General features: G+C 42.0%; 1 protein-coding gene across 1 annotated transcript in view; it reads right to left on the bottom strand.

Annotated features, from left to right (window-relative positions):
- The window catches only part of LOC126177152 (UDP-glucosyltransferase 2-like), a 48,251-nt gene extending 29,914 nt beyond the window's left edge, over positions 1 to 18,337 (bottom strand). The window contains exons 1-2 of the mRNA XM_049924428.1: positions 18,267 to 18,337; positions 4,780 to 4,966 (exon numbers count right to left, since the gene is read on the bottom strand). Coding sequence (XP_049780385.1) covers positions 4,780 to 4,956 — 177 coding nt within the window. The 5' untranslated portion in view covers positions 4,957 to 4,966; positions 18,267 to 18,337. The remainder of the gene's footprint in view (positions 1 to 4,779; positions 4,967 to 18,266) is intronic.
- Between the last annotated feature and the right edge of the window lie 1,300 nt (positions 18,338 to 19,637).

Genomic DNA, 19,637 nt, shown 5'->3' on the forward strand with positions numbered 1-19,637 from the left:
CTAATCAGTTCACCGTAACATTCACATAAGTAACACTTTCGCAAACTTGACTTACGGACCTCTGATTCATCCATATACTTCCCCAAAAACTGTTCTAGCATAGGACTCTGGAGTAGAGATACCAGCACCAATAAAAAGTTTACAGAAGTCGAATACAAACTGCGATTTTCGACTTGATCTTTCAGTTTTCCAATTTCCATTGGAAGTAAAGAGATATTCTTCCCAGTAGCCTTGGAAACCACATTTTTATGTTTGGTTGTACTGCTTTGTTGAGAAATGAAATCTTCACTGGCTCCTCCCATATTTTGCACAGAATTACTTTACAATCACTAGAAAATACTTTGTATCCGACAATATTAATGTAACTTTGCAATTCACTGCGTCAAAAAACACACCATTTCTTCATGTTACTAGCTACAAAGCACAGCAACACTGTAATGAAAAACTGAAGAAGAAAGAGAAATTTATAAACCACATTCTAGCCTTGACACGCATTTGTTGCCTTCAGTGACGGGGAATTACAATGCTAATGAGGTGCTGCACATTGTAAGTATCGCGCTAAAATTATGCTATTTCTCTTCGAACTTGAGCCGGATATCAAACTACAATTACGACATTTCTCTACGAATGCGAGCTGGAAATCCCACTAAAATTATGCCATTTCTTTTCGATTGCGTGCTGCTATGAAATGGACGAAAACATGTTTTATGGCTCTCTCTCCACAATAAGTAGAAACCAGTGTCATGAGTCGGCCCTTGTGGCCGAGCGGTTCTGGGCGCTACAGTTTGGAACCGCGCTGCTACCACGGTCGCAGGTTAGAATCCTGCCTCGGGCATGGATGTGTGTGATGTCCTTCGGTTAGTTAGGTTTAAGTAGTCCTAAGTCGAGGGGACTGATGACCTCATATGTTAAGTCCCATAGTGCTTAGAGCCATTTGAACCATTTTAACCAGTGTCATGTGCTGTAATGATGGTCAGCCGCGCGATGATCAACTCAGAGAAGGGACGCAGCCGTCTGTTTTAGACTTTGTGTCTCTTCCGGTTCCATGAATGCTACGTACGTTGCTCACAACACCAGGTCATTATTTTTCTTTGAATGTGTATGTATTGTACTGTGCGATGTGGAGTATGAGGGATTTCCGAGCAGCATTAGACGAAATGGTGCTGTGACTGACTGGTCCAGTGCAGTTTTGGCAATTTGTTGGTCCCATTATATATTTCATTTTATTTTATTTGTGATATGGTTAAGCTGTTAATTATAAAATTTAAATATATTTAAACAATTCAATTTATATACATAACATTAATATATTCGAACTGGATATTTACGTAGAGCGGGCCTTAGGAAAAGATAAAACTGTGTCTAATGATTTATACGTAGAGTTTGAGAATTTTTGAGAAGCACTTCACATATTAGGGTGGGAGCCCAGTGGTTAGATGTACCGAATGGCAGTTTGTTGGCTTTGGTTCAGTTCCTGATGTCGCCTTCTTTTTTATTTTATTTTATTCCTCGCAATGTTAAACGATTTATTATAAAATTTGAATAAATTTTAACAGTTCAATTTACGTACGTAAAATTATACATTCAGTTTAGTGATGCTTACTACCCTTATAAGTCAAAAGGATGTAGGCCACCACATTGTTATATAGTGGTAAAACTTCGCACGAGCTGCCATTGGTTGCTTTTCAAGGAGGTATGATCCGATAGAAAGCCAAGTAAACACGTCAGACGATTAAAATCATTACCTTGTGTTATTTATTTTTACACTCATTGTCGTTTTTAATAATAAAGGAATAAATAATCAACACAAAGGCATTTATTTTGGCATTTATATAAAAAGATTAATTAATCCAACGTAAAACAGCAGCGTTCATACAGATTCACGATCAACTGAAGATAGATTTAACAAATTTAAAAAGTCATTCTGCCAGTGTTTTGGTCTCTGATGATGATCCGATAAAAGAAGTTGTTCAGATAATTAAGGAAGACGAGAACTGTGATGGGGAACTAGAATTCAGCACTACGAAAAGGAAGACAAGGAAAAATATTAGGAGCACATGGACTGAAGGAAAGGAACGAAAGGAGAAGGCACGTTGTAGAAATTTGCACATAAAATTTAATAATCGCCAACACTTACTTCAAAAATCATGTAAGAACGTTGTACACATGGAAGAGAGCTGAAGACAGCCCTAGATTTCAGATCCATTATAGAGTGGTAAAACACAGATTTCGAGATCATATTTTTAACTGTAATACTCCAGGAGCAGATGAGGACTCTGACTATAATTTGTTACTTAAGAACTGCAGACTAATACTGACAAAATACCAAAGGAGTAGCAAATTAAGGAGATGGAATCTGCAGTAATTGAAAGAACTAGTTTTGTTAAGATTTTCAGACATTTAGAAACTGGAGACGAATACTGAAGAAATCGCAAAGGGGTAGAAAAATAGAGTTTATTGAGAGTTTCAAAGTAGTGCAACAGAAGACGAGTGGGTAGCGTTGAGAGACGAGGAGAGTAATACATAGGTAAAAAGACAAGGCCTATCAGAAATCCATGAATACTACAGGATACATTGAATTTAAATGACAAAAGGAGAAAATATAAAAAAATATAAAATATAAAAAAATATAAAATATAAAAAATATAAAAATGGAGCAATCGAAACGGAATATAGACGTTTAAAAAATGAAATTGACAGATAATACAAAATGGCTAAGCGAGAGAGAATAGACAAGAAATACAAGGCTGTAGGAGAATGCATGACTAGGGGAAAGACAGATGCAGTCTGTAGGACAATCAGAGAGACCTTTGGAGAAATGATGAGCAGCATTATGAATATCAGAAGCTCCGAAAGCAGACCAGTAGTAAGCAAAGAAATGAAGGCTGGGAGGTGGAAGTTAGATGAATAGGGTCTGTACAATGGAAAAGAACTTGAAGACCAAAGTAGATAAGGAGGAGAAGTTAGACGTGATACAGCGAGGAGAACTTCAGAGAAAGCTGAAAAATCTAAGTGGAAACAACGCACCAGGATTAAACAAATTACCTCAGAATCAGTGAACTTCTTGGTAGAACCAACTATGACAATATTATTCTACCTGGTATGCAAGATGTAGGAGACACGCAAAATACTCTCAGATTTCAAGAAGTATGTAATAATAGGCAGGTGTTGACAGGAGTGAATCTTACTGAACTATGAGTTCAATAAGCCGTAGATGCAAAATACTATTACGAATGATTTACTGAAAAATGGAAAAGCTATTAAAAGCAGATGATCAGTTTGGAACAGGCGAGGCAATGCTGACCATACTATTTATCTTAGAAGAGTGCTTAATGTACCTTTATAGGATTCGTGGAAATAGAGAAGCTTTTGGAGAAAGTTGACTGGAATACACTATTTGAAATTGTGAAGGTGGCTGGAGTAAAAGACAGGAGGTGAAAGGTTATTTACCACTGTTGCAGAAACTAGACTGTAGTTATAACGCTCTAAGGGCATGAAAGGGAAACAGTTACAGAGAAAGGAGTGAGACAGAGTTGTAGCCTATTCACGATTTTATTTAAGCTTTACACTGAGTAAGCAGTAACGGAAATCAATGAGAAATTTGGAAAGTGAATTGAAGTGCAGGGAAAAAAAAAATTTTTTTATGTTCACGGACTACACTGCAATTCTGTAAGAGAAAGCGAAGAACCTGGAAGAGCAACTGAACAGAATGAAGAATGTCTTGAAAAGTGGTTATGAAATGAACGTCAACAAAAGTAATACAAGAATAATGGAATATATTTGCATTAAATCAAGTGATGGTGAAGGTATTAGATTAGGAAATGACACAGTAAAAGTAGTCGATGAGCTCTGCTATTTCAGCAGAAAAATAACTGATAGTGGCTGAAGTAGGAATGATACAAAATGCAGACACGTTATAGCAAGGAAAGTGTTCCTGAAATAGTTTTTCAACGTCTACGTAACATAAATTTAAGAGTTAGGAAGTCTATTCTCAAGGTATTTGTCTCGAGTGTAGTCCTGTGCACAAGTGAAACGTCAAAATTAAGCAACTCCTAGAAGAAAAAAATACAAGCTTTTAAAAAGTGGTGCCATAGACAAATGCTGAAGATGAGACTGTAGATCGCGCAGCTATTGAGGAGGTACTGAATCGAATTCGGGGAAGGGGTGGGGGGATGAGTAATCGTGTACAGGAGATAGTGCCACAGACATGATACGTGAACTGGAGTGACAATCATCAAAACAAAAGCGTTTTTCGTTGTGACGGGATCTTCTCATGAAATTTCAATCACCAGTTTTCTCCTCCGATTGGGAAAACATTCTGTTGGTACCTACCTAGATAGGGAGAAATGATCACCACGGTAAAATAAGAGAAATCAGAGCTCGCACAGAAAAAATTAAGTGCTCGTTTTTCCCGCGCGCCATTCGAGAGTGTAACGGTAGAGAGACAGCTTGAGGTGGTTCATTGAACCCTCTGCCAGGCACTTTATTGTGAATAGCAGAGTAATCATGTAGATGTAGATAGCGGAATATATTCTTTTCCTGAGCACGAGTGCTATAAGGAACATTAAAGTAAAAAAAAAAAAAAAACATAAACTCATTGCATATTCCACAAGAGCTGTTACTAGTCAGTTTATTGTATCCTGCGATATGACGCAGGATTACGCTATTTCAGGTCAGTTGCCCGTAGTAATCTTCGTGAGAAGTACCTTTATGATACAAATCAGGCAAAACATTTCTAGCTTCCATTGAAGAGATACCAGACAGAATGAGAGTACGTACTTCCATCGGATCTGTTGAGATGAACGTGACGTCGTGTCCCCTCTTGACGAGTTCCAGGACTATCTGCCTCATGGGCAACACGTGGCTGATGGCGGGAAACGGTGAAGCGGCTAAGATCTTGGCTCCCTCAGAACCTCCCACCGCCAGCAGTAGGACCAGCAAAGGGGCGCCATTCATAGTGGACTGCCTGCAACGAGAAAACACACGCTGTAGACATTCTTATCTCCAGCTTGCAGCAGACTACTTTTCTGCGTCGTAGATTTACGTGGGTTGCCCAGAAAGTAATGCACAGCATTTTTTTTCTTACCCGAAAACAATGCTACGAATAAGAAACATTACATATCTATCGTTTCTTGGTTCCTAAGTGAGCGGACGAAGTTTCCGTCACTTCCGACAGATAGCGTAGCTGCAGAAAAGTTTTAAACGGCATCTGGAGGTGATGCACGTTACAAGCAACGTGCCGTTATTTAATTTCTCACTGCAGAGAAAGAAACTGTGGCGAATATTCTTACGCAAAGTCTATGGAGCATCTGCTGTGGACACAAGCACAGTTAGTGGCTGAGCACAGAGGGTGAGGTCATCAGAAGGCGGTTCGACGGAGCTCCACAACTTGGAGCGGTCAGGGAGACCATCCACGGCTGTCGCACCTGACAGGCCTGACCTAGTCCCCTCGGACTTCCACTTCTTTGGGGCATAAGAGGATGCCATTCGTTGAACACACTTTGAGGACGAAGAAGAGGTGATTCATACAGTGAAACACTGGCTCCGCCACCAGGACAGGGATTGGTACCGACAGGGCACACACACGTTTCGCGCTGGAGGAAGGCCATAGAACGGGATGGAGATTACTTGGAAAAACGGAGTGTGTAGATGAAGCACCATTCTTTCGTGTATGCAGATCTCACTATGTTCAATAAAGAATTGTTGAAGAAAAAAAAATGCGGTGCGTTACTTTCTGTGTGCCCTCGTACGTTAACCATTTTATACGGTATATATCACAAATTTTCCGCTTAACGAAATCGCTCTTACTCTACACCGTGAACAGCGCTGTTTCTCTGGGGTCCGTACTGGTGCAATTCATTTCCCTCACGTGCTAGTACATTAATACACTACTGGCCATTAAAATTGCTACACCACGAAAATGACGGGCTACAGACGCGAAATTTAACCGACAGGAAGAAGATGCTGTGATATGCAAATGATTAGCTTTTCAGAGCATTCAAACAAGGTTGGCGCCGGTGGCGACACCTACAGTGTGCTGACATGAGGAAAGTTTCCAACTGATTTCTCATACACAAACAGCAGTTGACCGGCGTTGCCTGGTGAAACGTTGTTGTGGGGAGAAATGCGTACCTTCACGTTTCCGACTTTGATAAAGATCGGATCGTAGCCTATCGCGATTGCGCTTTATCGTATCGCGACATTGCTGCTCGCGTTGGTCGAGATCCAATGACTGTTAGCAGAATATGGAATCGGCGGGTTCAGGAGGGTAATACGGAACGCCGTGCTGGATCCCAACGGCCTCGTATCACTAACAGTCGAGATGATAGGCATCTTATCCGCATGGCTGTAACGGATCGTGCAGCCAAGTCTCGATCCCAGAGTCAACAGATGGGGACGTTTGCAAGACAGCAACAATCTGCACGAATAGTTCGACGACGTTTACAGCAGCATGGATTATCAGCTTGGAGACCATGGCTGCGGCTACCCTTGACGCTGCATCATAGCAAGGAGCGCCTGCGATTGTGTACTCAACGACGAGCTGGGTGCACGAATGGCAAAACGTCATTTTTTCGGATGTATCCAGGTTCTGTTTACAGCATCATGATGGTCGCATCCGTGTTTGGCGACATAGCGGTGAACGCAAATTGGAAGCCTGTATTCGTCATCGCCATACTGCCGTATCACCCGGCGTGATGGTACACGTCTCGGTCACCTCTTGTTCGCTTTGACGGCACTTTGAACAGTGGACGTTACATTTCAGATATGTTACGACCCGTGGCCCTACCCTTCATTCGATCCCTGCGAAACCCTACATTTCAGCAGGATAATGCACGACCGCATGATGCAGATCCTGTACGAGCCTTTCTGGATACAGAAAATGTTCGACTGCTGCCCTGGCCAGCACATTCTCCAGATCTCTCACCAGTTGAAAACGTCTGGTCAATGGTGGCCGAGCAACTGGCTCGTCACAATACGCCAGTCACTACTCTTGATGAACCGTGATATCGTGTTGAAGCTGCATGGGCAGCTGTACCTGTACGCGCTATCCAAGCTCTGTTTGACTCAATGCCCAAGCATATCAAAGCCGTTATTACGGCCAGAGGTCGTTGTTCTGTGTACTGATTTCTCAGGATCTATGCACCCAAATTGCGTGAAAGTGTAATCAGATGTCAGTTCTAGTATAATATATTTGTCCAATGAGTACTCGTTTATCATCTGCATTTCTTCTTGGTGTAGCAATTTTAATGGCCAGTAGTGTATCTTGCGACTCAAAACATCAGATAACACCAAAGATAGCACATTTCGACAGAATAAGATCAAATTCTGATTAAGAAATCAAATAATGTGCTAATCGAAACGCACTCGTTTTAACAGTTATCCAAAGGCCTCTCAGTAACAGCAAAACTCAACACACGCTGTTTTGCATTTTCGTTAGTATACAATGAATACACTTACATTATTAAAGGGGGACTCCAGATTTCGGTGATTTCGAACAGATTGTTAATTTCATCAAAGTCATGACATTATGCAAAGTAGGCACTCCTACGAAAAAAAAAAGTCCACAGTCAGCAGATATATTAGACACATGCTTGGATATTTGTGGATTTCTCTTGCTTCACGCGCTATGGAACAATAGTAGTGTGTAATAAATCAGACTAGGCACAAGGAATATGTTTAGTGCGCCATCACTTCTATTGTTTTTATACCATGCCGTCTTGTTCTAATCATCATAATCTGTGGACAGCCCTTATTCACAGCACATTGCTGGTAATCTGCTTTGCGTATTCCGGTATATTATAGCTTTTCGCTTGTACTGCTTCTTCCACTGCCAAATTAATTCCTCTTTGAAACTGCAGCACATCTGACAACAGTTTTAGTGACCACAAAAATTATGAAGAACTAATGTCCCAATTGCAATTATTGGCAAGTTTTTGCGTTCAGCTGATGTCCAACGCGCGTATCCTGAACTCCAGGTAATTTAAGTAAATTTACGTAACGTTCCATTACAGTGTTTGTTATTGGTAGCCTATTGATTTACTTCTATAATCATTAAAAGAGAAACAGGTCTGGGAAGTGACGGCCACAGTCATGATTGTTGTAAGTTTCCCTGTATTTGTGCACTTATTAGTGAAGGTGCCTTTTGTTTTTGGTGCTACAACAGATGGGTCATACGCTTTATTTTACAAGGGCTCTCGCATCCGTCATGTTAATTTCCTTCATCTTTCACGTTTAATTTAAGACGTTCGAAACACTGCTGACTCGTTTTGAAAGCGAATCCATTGCCGCTATCTGTAGTGGAAGACAATCAAAGACAGGGGCGCAGATTTCGCCAGTTGCTTCTCTTGTTGGTGTTAGGTCAGAAGACGCTGGGTCTGTTATGGCCCAAGGACACAACCAGGTCCATCACAACACGGCGCAGTGTTTTACAAACTCAACACGTAAATTCTGTTCTCAACCACATGTTGTAAGACGTGTATATTTCTATTGTCTATTGTCAAACCACAATTTATGAAAGATGTTTATATTTTATTAATAGGATTAAGTAGGCATAATTAATATTTGTCATTTTGGAAATAACTATGGTAGCAGGGAATGTCTGCACCGAAGTATGGTTGGCGGGAGAGACCGCACATTGGTATAATTTTAAAAAGGGTGGGAGATACCGCGTATGAATACATTTTAAGAAAAGAGCGGGAAAGAGCGCTCATTGATACATTTTGTAATGGTAGCAGGGATTGTCTGCACCAGAAAGCATTGTTGGCGGGAGAGACCGCACTTTAGTGTTAGTAGGAAATCTGTAGTAAACGAGATGTGAAGCGAGTCGGTAGCAGGTCTGAAGCGAAAGGTTTAGAGGAGCGGTGTGCCTGCCAGCCACCAGCTATGATTTACAAGAGATTATAAACGGATGTACAGAGGCATCAGCTAACTGTATCATAAGAGGAACTAATATTATTGATTTTTTTTTGAGATACTGAAGGTATGTTTGCGCAAGGTTAGTTGTAAGATTATTGTAAAAAGTAAGTCCCATTTGAACGTCTGTAAATCATTTCATTACCAACAGTAAATATTTGAAGAATCGTTTTCAGAATGTAATTAATTTTTGCCAGCAATATTGCATTACTGATTATAATCCATCCCAAAAACCATCAACGTAAAACTTCGCAAAATTTTATTGTTCTCAAGAAAAGTGTAACTATGAATTACGTAACTTCAGTCAAATTAATTAAAGAATAACGTCAGCTTTGGTAATAAATACAACCACTTATTGTGACAGCCCACCAGCAGCTAATAGAGTATAGTAAAAGAGAGTAAGTATATTCATGTCACAGTTCGATGTAGCAGTCAGATGGCGTTCCAGTAACAATAAAAAAGGTAAGGAACAGTTTTGGGTTATTGCAGGTAACGACTGACGGCCACGACGACGACACATTTTATGTTTCGTCGAAATAATCAGCAAATCACTTTTAATACGCAGCATTTAAATTTGTATGCGAAGATTGCACTTATTATTATTGAGAAAGAGAATTAATTTCAAAGGGAAGATTTCATGTGTTATTATTAAGCAAGAGACAGAAATCATAAGGGAAGGTTTCATAGGTTATTGTAGAAGGGAAAGTTGCGTAAGAAAAGCGATATAGAGGAGACGGGAAGGTTTCAATGTTCAATCTGGTTCGGAGACTTTTCCAGCTATTCTACAAGAGGTGTTTGCTTGTTTGCTCCCTCTGTTGGCATTAGAAAAGTATAATGGTATGCGTCATTACCCCTGGCGAGTTGCCCTGAAGGCAACCATTGGCTGCAGGTGCATGGTGGATTTGCGAAACAGTTCAAAACAAAGGCCGCCTTCCGTGTGACGCCTAATACAGTGCTGTGAGGTTGGATACAGAGGTGGCGGTTTCGAATCCTCATTTTGGAAGGAGAGGTTACAGCTTACAATAGCCGCGCGGGGTAGTCGCGAGGTCTTAGGCGTCTTGCCACGGTTCACGCGGCTCGCCCCGTCGGGGGTTCGAGTCCTCCCTCGGGCATCGGTGTGGGTGTCGTCATTAGCGTAAGTTAGTTTAAGTTAGATTAAGTAGTGTGTAAGCCTAGGGACCTACGACCTCAGCAGTTTGGTCCCATAAGACCTTACCACAACTTTCCAACAGCTTACAATACACGATGACCAGAAAGTGCACTGTCGTCCAAGGTTTCGTCCTGACCAGTTACGTAGTAGTTCATGGAGTGAACGACTGCTCCTCTACCCGACCAGCTGTTCACGCGTGTTAACGCAGCAGCTTCCGAGACGGGGAGGTATGTCGGCCCCGGGTCGAATCCGTCCGTCGAGGAGTCGATGTGCCGGCCAGCCTGGACGTGGAGACGGTTTCCCACGTCCCACTGGGTGAATACCGGGCTGGTTTCCAAGTTATACCTCAGATACACGCCACACAAAGATTTAAAACACTTTCTAACACTTGCATACAGATTCTTCTCTGTATGGAAGCCAGTTGGGCACATTCCTACTGCCCTGAGAGGTGAATAAGAGACTGATGAGATTAGCTGTTTGGTCTCCTTACACACTTACCCAACTTCGGCGCTGCAGCTGTGCATTACAACGTAGTTGGACCATTAAACTAAGAGGGGTGGGGGCAAACATAATGCAATTGGAATACTGTAGGCTATGTGCAGGCGCCTGGTTTCACCTACACCATTCCCTCAAATACAACAGCACTGAAAATGCACTGCACTGAGCACACAGCCACTCATCAAGGTCAGCCCGCAGAAATTTCCAAAGCTGGTTTTTTCTGGTATATAAGCGGCATCAAATGCAGCAGCTACGGTGTAGAGATGGGGGATCCGCTCTTGAACTGATTCATAGAGTTGAATCTTTCAAAGGAGTGAACAATCAGTGATTCAGAAAAAAAGAATGGTAGCTCCAAACGTTTCCCATGGCAGAGAGAGAGAGAGAGAGAGAGAGAGAGAGAGAGACGGAGCATATCAGCAGCGCCTCTGCTGGTCACAGCGCAGTGCACGCCACACAACACAGCCAGCGCCGGCCTCTGCCCTGCTTCTACCTTGGCTGCCTGCATTGTGCAGTGCCCCATTGGATTTTGTGTTTCACATATGCCGTGCCGTCTCTGTGCATCATCTGCCGCGTGCAGTGTCTGGCGCAGCTTAACTTCGCATCGCACTCTGTCGGCGATCGTTTCAGTCGCACGTCTAGCCCTCTGGGCAGTCGATGCGAGCAACAGGACAGAGATCCACCTAGCGGATAACATAGGAACTACTTGCAACAACCTGCTCACAAGGGAACGGACGATTTGTCTCGGAGTGGGTGAGTGGTGGCCGTTCACCGCTCCCCCCACCCTCGGAACTCGCCCGCTCAACGCTCACCCCACCGTTCTCGACTCTAGCCAGAGCGTTGAGCAAAGCAACTCAGGTGTCACTCTGGTCTCTGCGGTCTTAGCTCACGCAGTAATACAACTCGCGGCTCGACCTGCTCGACTCAGTGCTTCTGCATTGGAGTTTGTCTCTACTGGATATTGTTCTTCGTAGTAATACCGCTATGTATATTACATTATTATGTTATGTATACATCATCATTTCCCCCCCATGAACCATGGACCTTGCCGTTGGTGGGGAGGCTTGCGTGCCTCAGCGATACAGATAGCCGTACCGTAGGTACAACCACAGCGGAGGGGTATCTGTTGAGAGGCCAGACAAACGTGTTGTTCCTGAAGAGGGGCAGCAGCCTTTTCAGTAGTTACAAGGTCAACAGTCTGGATGATTGACTGATCTGACCTTGTAACAATAACCAAAACGGCCTTGCTGTGCTGGTACTGCGAATGGCTGAAAGCAAGGGGAAACTACAGCCGTAATTTTTCCCGAGGGCATGCAGCTTTACTGTATGATTAAATGATGATGGCGTCCTCTTGGGTAAAATATTCCGGAGGTAAAATAGTCCCCCATTCGGGCGGGGACTACTCAAGAGGATGTCGTTATCAGCAGAAAGAAAAGTGGCGTTCTACGGATCGGAGCGTGGAATATCAGATCCCTTAATCGGGCAGGTAGGTTAGAAAATTTAAAAAGGGAAATGAATAGGTTAAAGTTAGATATAGCGGGAATTAGTGAAGTTCGGTGGCAGGAGGAACAAGACTTCTGGTCAGGTGACTACAGGGCTATAAACACAAAGTCAAATAGGGGTAATGCAGGAGTAGGTTTAATAATGAATAGGAAAATAGGATTGCGGGTAAGCTACTACAAACAGCATAGTGAACGAATAATTGTGGCCAAGATAGATACGAAGCCCACACCTACTACAGTAGTACAAGTTTATATGCCAACTAGCTCTGCAGATGACGAAGAAATTGAAGAAATGTATGATGAAATAAAAGAAATTATTCAGACAGTGAAGGGAGTCGAAAATTTAATAGTCATTGGTGACTGGAATTCGAGTGTAGGAAAAGGGAGAGAAGGAAACGTAGTAGGTGAATATGGATTGGGGCTAAGAAATGAAAGAGGAAGCCGCCTGGTAGAATTTTGCACAGAGCACAACTTAATCATAGCTAACACTTGGTTTAAGAATCATGATAGAAGGTTGTATACATGGAAGAACCCTGGAGACACTAAAAGGTATCAGATAGATTATATAATGGTAAGACAGAGATTTAGGTACCAGGTTTTAAATTGTAAGACATTTCCAGGGGCAGATGTGGACTCTGACCACAATCTATTGGTTATGACCTGTAGATTAAAACTGAAGAAACTGCAAAAAGGTGGGAACTTAATGAGATGGGACCTGGATAAACTGAAAGAACCAGAGGTTGTACAGAGTTTCAGGGAGAGCATAAGGGAACAATTGACAGGAATGGGGGAAAGAAATACAGTACAAGAAGAATGGGTAGCTTTGAGGGATGAAGTAGTGAAGGCAGTAGAGGATCAAGTAGGTAAAAAGACGAGGGCTAGTAGAAATCCTTGGATAACAGAAGAAATATTGAATTTAATTGATGAAAGGAGAAAATATAAAAATGCAGTAAATGAAGCAGGCAAAAAGGAATGCAAACGTCTCAAAAATGAGATCGACAGGAAGTGCAAAATGGCTAAGCAGGGATGGCTAGAGGACAAATGTAAGGATGTAGAGGCGTATCTCACTAGGGGTCAGATAGATACTGCCTACAGGAATATTAAAGAGACTTTTGGAGATAAGAGAACCACTTGTATGAACATCAAGAGCTCAGATGGAAACCCAGTTCTAAGCAAAGAAGGGAAAGCAGAAAGGTGGAAGGAGTATATAGAGGGTCTATACAAGGGCGATGCACTTGAGGACAATATTATGGAAATGGAAGAGGATGTAGATGAAGATGAAATGGGAGATACGATACTGCGTGAAGAGTTTGACAGAGCACTGAAAGACGTGAGTCGAAACAAGGCCCCCGGAGTAGACAACATTCCACTGGAACTACTGACGGCCTTGGGAGAGCCAGTCATGACCAAACTCTACCATCTGGTGAGCAAGATGTATGAAACAGGCGAAATACCCTCAGACTTCAAGAAGAATATAATAATTCCAATCCCAAAGAAAGCAGGTGTTGACAGATGTGAAAATTACCGAACAATCAGTTTAATAAGCCACAGCTGCAAAATACTAACACGAATTCTTTACAGACGAATGGAAAAACTAGTAGAAGCCGACCTCGGGGAAGATCAGTTTGGATTCCGTAGAAATACTGGAACACGTGAGGCAATACTGACCTTACGACTTATCTTAGAAGAAAGATTAAGGAAAGGCAAACCTACGTTTCTAGCATTTGTAGACTTAAAGAAAGCTTTTGACAATGATGACTGGAATACTCTCTTTCAAATTCTAAAGGTTGCAGGGGTAAAATACAGGGAGCGAAAGGCTATTTACAATTTGTACAGAAACCAGATGGCAGTTATAAGAGTCGAGGGACATGAAAGGGAAGCAGTGGTTGGGAAGGGAGTGAGACAGGGTTGTAGCCTCTCCCCGATGTTATTCAATCTGTATATTGAGCAAGCAGTAAAGGAAACAAAAGAAAAATTGGGGGTAGGTATTAAAATCCATGGAGAAGAAATAAAAACTTTGAGGTTCGCCGATGACATTGTAATTCTTTCAGAGACAGCAAAGGACTTGGAAGAGCAGTTGAACGGAATGGATGGTGTCTTGAAGGGAGGATATAAGATGAACATCAACAAAAACAAAACGAGAATAATGGAATGTAGTCGAATTAAGTCGGGCGATGTTGAGGGTATTAGATTAGGAAATGAGACACTTAAAGTAGTAAAGGAGTTTTGCTATTTGGGGAGCAAAATAACTGATGATGGTCGAAGTAGAGAGGATATAAAATGTAGACTGGCAATGGCAAGGAAAGCGTTTCTGAAGAAGAGAAATTTGTTAACATCGAGTATAGATTTAAGTGTCAGGAAGTCATTTCTGAAAGTATTTGTATGGAGTGTTGCCATGTATGGAAGTGAAACATGGACGATAAATAATTTAGACAAGAAGAGAATAGAAGCTTTCGAAATGTGGTGCTACAGAAGAATGCTGAAGATTAGATGGGTAGATTACATAACTAATGAGGAAGTATTGAATAGGATTGGGGAGAAGAGAGGTTTGTGCCACAACTTGACCAGAAGAAGGGATTGGTTGGTAGGACATGTTCTGAGGCATCAAGGGATCACCAATTTAGTATTGGAGGGCAGCGTGGAGGGTAAAAATCGTAGGGGGAGACCAAGAGATGAATACACTAAGCAGATTCAGAAGGATGTAGGTTGCAGTAGGTACTGGGAGATGAAGAAGCTTGCACAGGATAGAGTAGCATGGAGAGCTGCATCAAACCAGTCTCAGGACTGAAGACCACAACAACAACAACATACATCATTTGTTTTTATTTTATTTTTATTTGTTTAAACTGATCAGATTAGATTTTTGACGACTCCTATTACTATAGGATTTTTATTATGGACACTCGAATTTACGCTTTAATTACGAGCGAACCGATAAACGTATCGCAAAATGTGATACACCAATATTTTCCTTGTTTTATTCTGCGTAAGGCTATATGCAGCACTTTCGTTTTACAGTCAAATTTATATATTTTTTTCTTATTCTGGTACGGATTTTGCGATTTTAGGCGTCTTCGGAAGGAAACGTTCACTTTAAAAATATATGGCTTGCGATGTATTTGTATGAGGTTAATGAAATTTTAATACATTATAGCCAAATATATTGTTAATGTAAATCTCAAGTTACAACATTTTCCGATCACCCAAAAAACCACGATAGTGCAAAATAAATCAATAATCAAAAACTTTGTCATATCGTGGAAATTTCAATAAACAATACAAAATTCTTACTCATTACCTGTGTTACTTCAAAATAGGATCAAATAAGATCAAAATACAGGTATAGTACTGGAATAAACCAAGTTTAAAGGGCAATGTGCCTTCCATTTATTTTCTATTGTAAATGAGTCTTGAGTCGTGAAAAAGAGCTAATTCATTTCAGGGAGTGAACAGTTCTGATCCGATCTCTGAAAAGAACAGTTTTGCCCATCTCTACTACGGTGACGGCGTGGACTGATGATAGAAAACAACAGTCCGCTCTGAGCAGGCGGTGTTACATACCGAAAGAACGACCCTACTGTATCACACGTCGCAGTGGAACGACATCTATAAATCAACTGTTCAAGACATTCTCCAGAATGTTTTGAAGACAACAAACGTGTGCAAAGTTTGTCCTGCTCACTTTTAATCCTGAACAAAACCAACGACGAGCGGATGGCTGCCGCGACTTTTGACTGAATTGCAAAGCGCAGACAGTCCTTTTACAGAACAAATTATCGCAGATGACGAGATTTGGTGTTATCTGCCCGAACCCGCCACAAAGCGACAACGTGCAGAAATTCACGTGAAGAGTCGACGCTGTGAAGTCATAATTGATAATCAAGCAACTGTGGCGAGCGACTTGAACATCATTCCAAATAAGAACTTTCCCGACAGCTTCACACAGCTTGTACTCAAGGTGCGGGAGACTATGTAAAACACCTGAAGCAATAAAATCAGCAGATAAACAGACCGCTATATATAATTAAGCCAGTCACGAAACTTTTTGGACTGACTATGGCTACAAACTTTTTGCACATACTATGCTCAGGATAGACGTGGATACCCGTCTCAGTATCGCAGACTATGGCTCAAATACAAAAATTACTCACAACGTGGTGTACGGTAATTTTCGTAACGCCATGTTTTCGGATATGTATTCAAGCCAATAATTAGTACATTATATAATTCTAACGTCATTCTGAAAGGGGTGATGAATACGTAGAGGGCCTGTGTAAAGGAAACGAACTTGAAGACAATATCATGGTAAGGTAACAAGAAGTAGATGAAACCAAAAGGATATATTGCGAGCATTTGAGACAGCAATGAAAGACCTTAGTCGAGACTTCAGACTTATCGAGATCCTTAGGAAAACATTTTCCTACATCGTATTCCACCTAGTACGTAAGGTATATGAGACAAACAAAACAGCCTCATACTTCAACAAGAAATAATTCCGATTCCAAAGAAAGCAGGTTGGAATATTATAGAACCATGAGTTTAATATCTCACTGTTGCAAAGCATCGACGCGAAGTATTGGAAAGTATGGTAGAAGTCGACCTCATGGGGGATCAGCAAGGATTTCGATGAAATGACGGAAGACGTGACGAAATACGAATCCTAGGGCTTATGTTAAAGACAGATTGCAGAAAGCTAAACCTATGTTGACTAGAAAACAGTCTTTGAAGCTCTCCCGTTACCAGGGATAAAATACACATAATGTTTTCTACAACTTGCGCAGAAACCAGACTGCAATTATAAGAGTCGAAATGTATAAAACGGTAGCAGTAATCGAGTAGGGAGTGAGACAGGGCTGCATCCTGCGTCCAATGTTGTTCAACACTCACATTGAACGGGGTGTAATAGAAACCAACCAGCAATTAGGAAAGGGAGTTAAAGTTAATGTAGATAAAATAAAACTTTCAGATTTCCAGCAGGCATGGTAATGCTGACAGAGGCGCTAAGGTGGTCAGTCATTTGAGCAGAATGCATTGTGTCTTCAAAAGCAGTTGTAAGATGTATATCAACAAAAGTAAAACAATGGAATGAGAATGTAGTCTAATTAAATCAGGCGAAGCTCAGAGAATTACATTGAGAAATGAGGTACTAAAAGTAGTAGATGAGTTTTGCAATTTGGACTATCTGCCGATGTTCGAAGCAGAGAAGATATAAAATGCAGATGCGCTGTAGCAAAGAAAGCGTTGTTGAAAAAGAGAAACTGGTCATCACTTAATATTGTTTGTCTGGAGCGTATCCTTGTACGGAAGTTAAACGTGGACGGTAAATACAACAGACACGAAAGTAAGAAAAGTTTTTGAAACCTGACTTTACAGCATACTGGAAATTACGGGGAGGGAGATATATCGGATAATTAATGAAGAGATACTGAATCGAAGTGGGAAAACAAGACGTTTGTAGCACAACTTTATTGAAGATGGAATAGGTTGATAGGACACATTCTGGTTGTTGTGGGTTGGCAAGAGAGCCAACACCGTGTTACTAGAGGAAGCCGAAAGGCACGCGTTTTAGCTCACGCAGGCTGGCGTGAGGTCTGGAACAGAACAAGGAAATTAGAATTTAGAAAAACGGACGTAGCTGGTGGAATACTTAACTTTAATCCATTAATGATGAGCGTCGCTCTTGACTGTACATGATTCAGTATCAATAGTAACTGGTAATCGCGCCTTGCTAGGTCATAGTAAATAACGTAGCTGAAGGCTATGCTAACTATCGTCTCGGCAAATGAGAGCGTATTTTGTCAGTGAACCATCGCTAGCAAAGTCGGTTGAACAACTGGGGCGAGTGCTAGGAAGTCTCTCTAGACCGGCCGTGTGGCGGCGCTCGGTCTGCAATCACTGATAGTGGCGACACGCGGGTCCGACGTATACCAACGGACCGCGGCCGATTTAAAGGCTACCACCTAGCAAGTGTGGTGTCTGGCGGTGACACCGCACTAGTTATCAAATATTACTTCATTAAGCAATTTGGGTATATAGCGATAAGAATTGTAGAGGGCTGGCTTGAGTAAAGAGGTTCGAGTAAATGTATGTTGTATTTAGGCAGTGACGGAAGGTCCTGCACGGGATAGAGTAGCATCAAACCATTCCTCGGACTGGAGAACACAACAGCAATGGCAATCCACTCTAGTGTTACAGGAAGTACGTACGTGTGTGGCACTGTTGCCGTTGTTGTTGTTGCTGCTGCTGTTGTAACTACCCCAGATGTGTCTGCTTCGCGGTTCGGAGCGGCACTGACCGCTGTTTATCAAACGATATGAGGTGCCTCTCTCAGCCGTGCTGTGGCCTTGGCGCGAAATGAGTTACGTCGCTGAGCGCCGCCGCTCTTCACTGCTGCCGTGACGTGGTCCACTTTATGCTTTAACTGACCCACCTGCTTATGTTAAGCAATCACCTACACTGCAACTAACAAGGCGATACACACAGACAAGAGATAACGTCTGAAATGAGTAGTGGGGAGAAAGAACATCATTAGTTCAGGTCAAATTCCTAACCTACACCATGCAGACGGCAGTTGGAGTGGCAAGTCAAAAGGCTAAGAACACCACGGCAAAGCAGGCGGGGATCAGGCCATAAATTGTTACAGCATAAGTCTAGGTAACGAATCAAAATTTTTGTAGTACGTACGTAACTGTTGCTGTGGTATCGTTTGAAGTGCTCCATGGAAGTGTGACAGGACCGCTATTGTGTTCTGTGTACATAAATGATCTGTTGAACAGGGCAGGCAGCAGTCTACGACGGTTTACTGATGATGCTGTGGTGTACAGGAATATGTGTTTCAAATAACTTCCGGGAATTCAGCCAGGTAACACTTTCAGCAACCGCCGATATTTTGGAGGGAGAACACCCCCCGCCATTTTCAAGGCAAACTGCAACGGACAGGCGACGTACATGCAAATTTAAAAAATTTAAAACCTCAGTTCTCGGACTGATGCAGGAAAGATAACACACACACTGAACACTAGTGCCACCAAAGATGACCAAAGTCAGAGATGTCGATAGTGAGACTACAAACTCGGAGGTGAGGTAGCATTGACTGTGTCCCACTGTTTTTTGACAAGGGAGAGAGCCGGATTCCAAACAGAGTTTAAACAAAAACCTCCATCCCTGTTAGCGAGGTTGCTCGCATCCGTAATAACACAGTCCCAATAGCTGGACGTGCATGCCAATATCTCCGTGTTATTATATAACATTGGGTGACCAGTATCCAAGCAATGTTCGGCAATAGCAGATCCATTTGGCTGCTGTAATCGTGTGTGCCGTTTATGCTCAGTACATCGGTCCTCCACGGTCCTGATGTTTGACCAATATATGCCATGCCGCAGCTACAAGAAATGCGATATACACCCGCATTACGCAGACCAAAGTCATCCTTAACAGAACTCAAAAGCACTCTAATTTTACATGGAAGTCGGAAAACACATTTCACATAGTATTTCCGTAAAATACGGCCGATCTTGTTGGAGGTGTTTCCTACGTAAGGCAAAAAGGCGGTAGACTTACGTGTACACTCAGAATTA

Source organism: Schistocerca cancellata, chromosome 3 (assembly GCF_023864275.1).
Source record: "Schistocerca cancellata isolate TAMUIC-IGC-003103 chromosome 3, iqSchCanc2.1, whole genome shotgun sequence".
NCBI classification, from domain to species: domain Eukaryota; kingdom Metazoa; phylum Arthropoda; class Insecta; order Orthoptera; family Acrididae; genus Schistocerca; species Schistocerca cancellata.